Source organism: Herpailurus yagouaroundi, unplaced genomic scaffold (genome assembly GCF_014898765.1).
Source record: "Herpailurus yagouaroundi ecotype Mexico unplaced genomic scaffold, PumYag 77, whole genome shotgun sequence".
NCBI lineage: Eukaryota > Metazoa > Chordata > Mammalia > Carnivora > Felidae > Herpailurus > Herpailurus yagouaroundi.
Genome location: NW_024412388.1, coordinates 17,513,396 through 17,520,518, shown reverse-complemented (window position 1 = coordinate 17,520,518; position 7,123 = coordinate 17,513,396). Strand labels below are relative to the sequence as shown.

General features: G+C 51.8%; 1 protein-coding gene across 1 annotated transcript in view; it reads left to right on the top strand.

Annotated features, from left to right (window-relative positions):
- The first annotated feature begins 2,815 nt into the window (after positions 1–2,815).
- ASAP3 (ArfGAP with SH3 domain, ankyrin repeat and PH domain 3) overlaps positions 2,816–7,123 on the top strand; it is a 49,292-nt gene continuing 44,984 nt past the window's right edge. The window contains 1 exon segment of the mRNA XM_040464650.1: positions 2,816–3,070. Coding sequence (XP_040320584.1) covers positions 2,942–3,070 — 129 coding nt within the window. The 5' untranslated portion in view covers positions 2,816–2,941.

Here is a 7,123-nt window from a genome sequence, read left to right as displayed (position 1 = left end):
AAGATATCCAGGTCCTAATTCCTGGAACCTGTAAATGTTATCTCCTATGCCAGAAGGAATTTTGCAGACGTGATTAATTTAACGATCCTGAGCTGGAGAAATCATCCTGGATTATCTGGACGGGCCCTAAATATAATCACAAATGTGCTTATAAAATGGAGACTGAGGGAGATCTGACCAAAGAAAAGAAAGCAATAGGATATGACACAGAGACAAGATGCCCTTGAAGATGGAGGAAGTCCGCTAGAGGCCAAAGGATATGAGAAACGCAGTTCTAGAAACTGGGAAACACAAAGAAATGGATGCCCACCTAGAGCCTCCGGAGGGAGTGCGGCCTTGCTGTACTTTGGTTTCAGCGCAACGAAACTCATTTCAGAGTTTTGACCTCCTGAACTGTAAGAGAACAAATGTGTGTTGTTTGCAGCGATTTGTTACAGCAGCAGCAATAGGAAACTAACACAGAAGGCGTCAACATTAATGGTGTGAAGGAAGCTGGTAGGGATGGACAAAAGTATCCAGGAAGCCTGGGTAGAGTGAGAAGAACAAAGGGTCTAGCAGAGAGCTCCCAAAGATCCCAGCAGTTAAGATACATGCAGAGGAAGACCATCTTAGAAAGGGCCCTGAGATGGAACAGCCAGAGAGGGAGAAAGACCACCATGGAAAATAATTGTCTCAGAATTCAAAAGAAAAAAGTGTTTCAAGAAGGACAGCGTGGCTAACAGTACAAAATGCTCCTAGAAGTTAAGAAAAGGGCCTGTTGCATTTGAAGAGAGAGATCCTAGTTGACCTTGAAATAACTCTGTAGGAGTTCTGGCTGAAAACTGACTGGAGTGAGTTGAAAGGTGACTGGGGGTGAATAAGAGTTGTATTTCACAGCATATTTGTCCTATCTCCTCCACCAGACTGTACACATTGTTTCAACTTTAAATTCTATTACGCAAGTAGCATATGCTTCTTACAGAAAAGTTAGGATATACAGATTAGCCAAAGAAGAAAAATTACTCATAATGTCCTCAGCAGGTAATATCTTAGTGTATATCTTTGTAGTCCCCCCTCCCCCCAGGTAAAGCATGTAATACTTTCACTCGCCTTGTGGAGTAAAATATTATTAGACCGGGGCGCCTGGGTGGCGCAGTCGGTTAAGCGTCCGACTTCAGCCAGGTCACGATCTCGCGGTCCGTGAGTTCGAGCCCCGCGTCAGGCTCTGGGCTGATGGCTCAGAGCCTGGAGCCTGTTTCCGATTCTGTGTCTCCCTCTCTCTCTGCCCCTCCCCCGTTCATGCTCTGTCTCTCTCTGTCCCAAAAATAAATAAACGTTGAAAAAAAAATTAAAAAAAAATATTATTAGACCATTTGAAGAGTAGAAAATTCAGGTTTAGAGAAGCAAGCCATTTGCTCAGCTGCACACAGCTGGTCAACAGCAGCACCAGGATTGGAACTTAGATCTATCAAATTCCAAAGCCAATATTGCTTCCTCGATTTTTTACCTGAAGAAATCTTTTCCGTAGGACTTCAGGCTCCAGAACGAAACCTAAGTAGATTTCTGAACCTCATCTCTCATCCACCCAAGGACATAGATGGTTTCTAACAGGCAAGGGTTAATAGTGGGGGAGGAGTGGCAGTCTTCAGCCTGGTCAGGACAGTGAGCTGGGTTCCGGAGTGGAAGGCACCATACTGAGCCCAGGAAGAATGAGGGTGCAGCGAGAGGATCGGGAAAGGGGGAGCGGGTTGCAGAGCGCTTACTGGGTACACGCAAGGGTTAGGCTCTTTCCTCGCAACATCACCGTTAAGTGGGCAGCAGGCTTCTCCCTTGCAGACAAGGAAACTGAGGTTCCAAGAAGGAATGTACTTTCCCCCAAATCACACAGCTACCCAAAGGCACCGAGCCACACAGACTCCGCAGGGGCCAAAAGCCAAGGCGGGGGGGGGGGGGGGGGAGGGGGGGCGGGAGGTGCGGCTCAGAGCCGAGGCTGAGAGCTGAGTGTACGAAGCAAGGGAGGGATGGTGCAATTGGGAGCGGAAGGGGGGCGCCGAGACCGGGTGGGCCTGGGGGGAGAGATGGGGGCCTGAGTCGGGGTAAGGCTGAAGGGGCGAGGTCAAGGGGGCTGGGAACGAACCCATAGGAGAGGAGAGGTAGATGAAAGGCTCACCAAGGGGGGGGGCGCGGAGGGGGTGGGAGGGAGGCAACTTGGGAGGCCCAAGAGAGGGATGAAAGGGGGAGTAGCTGCAGAGGGGCCGGGAGACAGATGCGGCTGAGCTTCCAGGGAGGCTGGGGCGGGGTTAGTGAGTTAGGGGCGGAGCTATAGGCCTGGGTGGCCTGGGGGCGGGGCCGAGGAGCCGGGCGAGGGGCGGAGCTCCTGGGCCAGGCGGCCTGGAGGCGGGGCTGGGGAGCCCGGCGGGGGGCCGGGGGCGGGGCAGTGAGTCAGGAACCGAGCTCTCAGGGGCTGTGAGGCCTGGGGGAGGGGCTAGGGAGCCCGGCAAGAGGCGGAGCTCTAGGGCTAATAGGCCTGGAGGCGGGGCTGTGGAGCCCGGCCAGGGGCCGGGGGCGGGGCAGTGAGCAAGGGGCGGAGCTCTGGATCTAGGAGGCCTGGGAGAGGGATTGGGGAGGCTAGTGAGCGGCCGGGGTAGGGGCTGGGGAGCCCAGCGAGGGGCTAGGGCCGCGCTGTCCTGGTTAAGGTCGGTGGGGAGAGGCTGGAAGGCCGGGGGCGGAGCCGAAAGGCGGGCGGGGTGGAGAAGCTCCGGGCTCCCAGGACGCGAGGCGAACCGGCGGTGCCGGTCGGAGGCAGCCGGGGGGGGGGCGGGGGGGGGCGGCGCGGAGGGGGCGGGGCGTGCGGAGGCCCCGACGGTGCTCGCGGCTGGCTGTGAGGTCGGCCCAGCGCGGTGCAGCGAGCGCCCCCCGCGCCCCGCTCCGGCAGTCCCGGCGCCCCCACCCCGCGCCCGCCATGCCCGAGCAGCTCAGCGTCGCGGAGTTCTTGGCCGTCACCGCGGAGGACCTCAGCTCCCCGGCCGGGGCCGCCGCCTTTACCGCCAAGATGCTCCGGTGCCGGGGGGCTGCACTGGCGCGGGAGGAGGTGAGGGGGCCCTGGGCGGGCGGAGTCGGGGGTCCCGGTAGGGCCTCTCCTTGACCTTCACCGGCGTGACCGGCGCTTCGATGGCCCTTACCCCTCCCCGGAAACCTGACCCCTCTCTAGATCTGTGAGACTCGAGTGCATCTCAAACATCTGCGCCCTCCCCGTTGAGTCCGCGGGAGGGCCCGAGGGGGACCGTTTGCGGGGGGGGGCTTGAGTTCAACTCGATGAAGGACTTCACAGGTCAGGGTCATAACCCCAGTGCTCTTGTTGGTCGGTCCCGTCTCGTGTTTGCTCAGCGCCTCACTGCATCTGTTTGCGTTTTCATCTTTGGAGCCCCACAGATTTGTTCCCCCAGTCACTCCCCTTCTGGGAAAGAGGCCTTCCCGCCTCAGTCCTGAACTTCTCCCCGGCTGCAGGGAGGCCACCTCCTCCTGGCTGCTGGTTCTGAGATTTGGCCGGCGCATGTGGAATGAATGCGAATGAGAAGGCGCCAGGAGCCGGGGTTCACCTTGGCCAGGCTGTTGGCAAGTTTGTAGTCTCCCCTCCCCTCCCCTTTCCTCTTTGTCTTTCCCAGCAACGCGTCCCAGGCCTTTTCTTTCGCCCTTGCAGGCTGCCCCACCCCATTCCCGTCCTTCTGGAGTTCCTTCCTCTTTCTGGACCTGCTTGCTGCGCTTTCCTGGGCCTCCTCTGCAGGGACTATTCTAGGGCAGACACCCTGTGGCTTTGGGCCAAGGGAGAATAATGTAGTTTTGCAGTTCCCTTTCAGAGGATGCCCCAAACTGGATGGCATTTTGGACCTCAGCAGGGGCTCTCATCTCCCATCCTTCACCTTAAGAGTATTGAGCACCTACTGTGTGGCAGATACAAAGCTCAATAGTTCATAATACCCTGGGCCAATGTCTTGAGGAATATCTCCTTCTCCTCCTCTCCCTGGCAGGCTGAACTCCTATCCCAGAATCTGCGTGCATCTCATTGCAGGGGTGATAGAGGATTGTGGAAAGGGCATTGATTTTGCAGGAGGCAGACCTGCAAATTCTGGCCCTGCAGTTTGCCAGTTGTGCGAGCCTGGGTATGTGACCTGATCTCTTTGAGCCTCACTTTTGGCATCTATAAAATGGGATGATAATGTTTACCTCACAGGGCTCTGGTATTACATGAGTCAGTGTGTATAAAGCATGCGTCTCGATGAATGGAATGGCTATCAGGTTAATTGATGGACCTTTTTAGACAGTGACTGGGTCCCTTTTGTCCTCACTTCTCTCGCAGAGCCTCACCTAGTGCTCTGTACCTAGTAGGGTCACAGGCTTTAATTAAAATAAGAAGAAGCCAGTGACTTTTTGGCTTCTTTCCTTGGGCAGAACCAGTAACTTAGAGTCCACTGCCTATGAATGTGGATTCTGTTTTTCTGGGAAGTTCACAGGGAAACTGTCATCTCGAGGGGAGAGACCTTCCTGAAGTTTGTCTTCACAGCCTCCCGTGTCAAGACTTGGAAGACTTAAGTGCCATTGGTACCCTTAGGGCTTTCACAGCTCTCCCTCCTCTCTGGGTTCTTCATTAAAATGTTAAATCTGAGCTGGAGCAGGAGAAGGGGCTGTACTATGAACCTTTCTCCAGGGACAGGAATGCCCATTTATCCTTGTGCATCTGGCCTTGCCTGGCTCGGTGTGTGTCAGCACTTGTGTGTGCTGGGCCGGAGGTCGTGAGGGGTGGGGGGGGAAACTCTTGGAAGGGGTCTGGAGGCTGTAATGGGCTCTGGTCAGAGCTCAGCTTTGCCCCGGTTCAGGCCGGACAAAAATCTGGCCTCCTTTGCCTTCAGGACTTTGGTTTGATGCATGCAAGCATTTTTGTTTTGTTTGTTTTTATTATTTATTTATTATTATTTTTTAACTATATAATTTATTGTCAAATTGGTTTCCTGCAAGCATTTGTTTTTGCAGCAGGGAGGCTGGGGCACCCAAACACAGCTTTTCTCTTCAGCATTTCGGTGTCCAAAAAGGTTAGAATCTGACCTTTGGATTGGACTCTGCTGAGGTTTCCTGTTTGATTTTGCATTCATGTTTATAGTTACATGCAGTTTGATGCGGGCATCTGCCCACCTCCACCCTCCACTCCATCTCCCCCCCCCCCCCCCCCATTTCCACCCCTACCCCCATCCTGGGCATGACTAACCCACACCCAGGCTTGAGGTTCCCTTTGGCTGAATTAAAATGCAACAGATTCTTAAAGCAAGGCTTCCAGTCCCCGCTGGTTTCCTGGGAGTAACTGGAGACTCTTTCCTGAGACTTGCAGCCCCTTTTTTTGCAGTCCAACTAGGAAGGACCCTGGGCAGGCCACTGAAAACTGGAATGTCAGCATTGAGCAACCCTTTAAGATAGAAATCACCTAGGAACTCTCATTGAAGTTGGGGAAACTGATGTCCAGAGAGTACAAGAGACTCGTCTAAGCTCCCATATCTAGGTAATGAAAGAATTGGCATTGGCACCCAAATATTCTAACCCCTGCTCCGATTCTATTTCCTTCTAAAGCCTAACTGCCTGTCCTCCCTATGTAACTTCTCTGAGCCTCAGTTATCCCACCCTTAAAATGGGTTAATAATCCCTCCTTGTTTACCTCTCTAGGTTGTTAAAGTTTTGTTTTGTTTTTTAACGTTCATTTCTTTTTGAGAGAGAGAGCTCGAGCAGGAGCGGGGCAGAGAGAGAGGGGGACAGAGGATCCAAAGTGAGCTCTGTGCTGACCGTAGTGAGCCCGATACAGGGCTTGAACTCATGAACCGTTAGATCATGACCCGAGCTGAAGTCAGATGTTCAACCGACTGAGCCACCCCGGCGCCCCAAAAGTTTTTTGTTTTTAATTGTGAAACACTATACAAATGTGAGGGAGTGTTAAGACAGATGATCATTCTGTCAACCACTTTCCTGTTCAGGGCCCCTTTACAGCCATCATCTTATTGGTGGTCACAATATACCACAGGTGAAAGTGGGCCCGAGAAGGTTAAGGCAGTTGTCTCGTGTCACATGGTGGGTCTGTCTGACTCTGAGTCTGTTCTCTGTCCGGTTCCCCGTGCCATCTCTGGGCTAGGCACCAGGGACATAAAGATGCTACCCTGGTTTGCTGGCTGATTGGGGAGATGTAGCCTATCTTAGGGAGATCAGTAGGAATCCCAGGAGTCTATCCTGAATGCCCAGAGAAAGGTACAGAGGTCAGTGGGGTGGGGAGCTAGAGAACAGTGAGGTGTCGTCAGGGAGAGCTTCCTGGAGGAGGTGACTTCCAGATGGGTCTTGAAGGATGGAAGAACTCCATCATTCAGTGGAGAGCATAAGTGAGTGAATTTGGAGACTGGTGGAAAGAAAGCATATTCAGGAACCAAGTAAACTGTTTTGACCAGTGCTGAGAACTCATGCTATATTGTGCATCTCAAACTACTAGTGAACTTATTTTTCCTATTAGATCTTGGATAAAGCAGTCTTCTGCAAATAGATCTGCCAAGACTTGTGTTTCATGTGTTTATTTGAAGGTTAAGGGAGTTTCAATTGCACAAAGGACAGCATTTTTATGAAGTTAAAAATTTTAATTCCAGTATAGTTAACATATAGTGTTATAAGAACATAATCATTTTTAATTAAAAAATTTAAAAAGATAACAGAAAAGGCAAAAGTCACCTCTGACCACGCCTCACAATCCTTATACCCTCCCCGGAGGTAATTGCTGTGGAAATGTGTGTGTTTCTCAACGTACATCCTCAGAGAAAACACATTATTGTAAGGGGATGGTGGTTACGAGGAATGTTTACCTCAATTAGTATCATGTCTTTTGTTTTTTTGTTTTTTGTTTTTTTTGTTTTTTGTTTTTTGAGAGAGAGAGAGATTGGCAGAGCGTGAGTTGGGGAGAGAGAGGGAGACACAGAATCCGAAGCAGGTTCCAAGTATCATGTCTTATATTACATAGTTTTCAGTTTTATTGGAGTCAGATCTGTCTTTTCCTTTGTGACTTTTGCTTTTTTGGAATCTTGTTCTAGAAAGAACATTGCTGATTCTTTTTTTTTTTTCTTTTAAA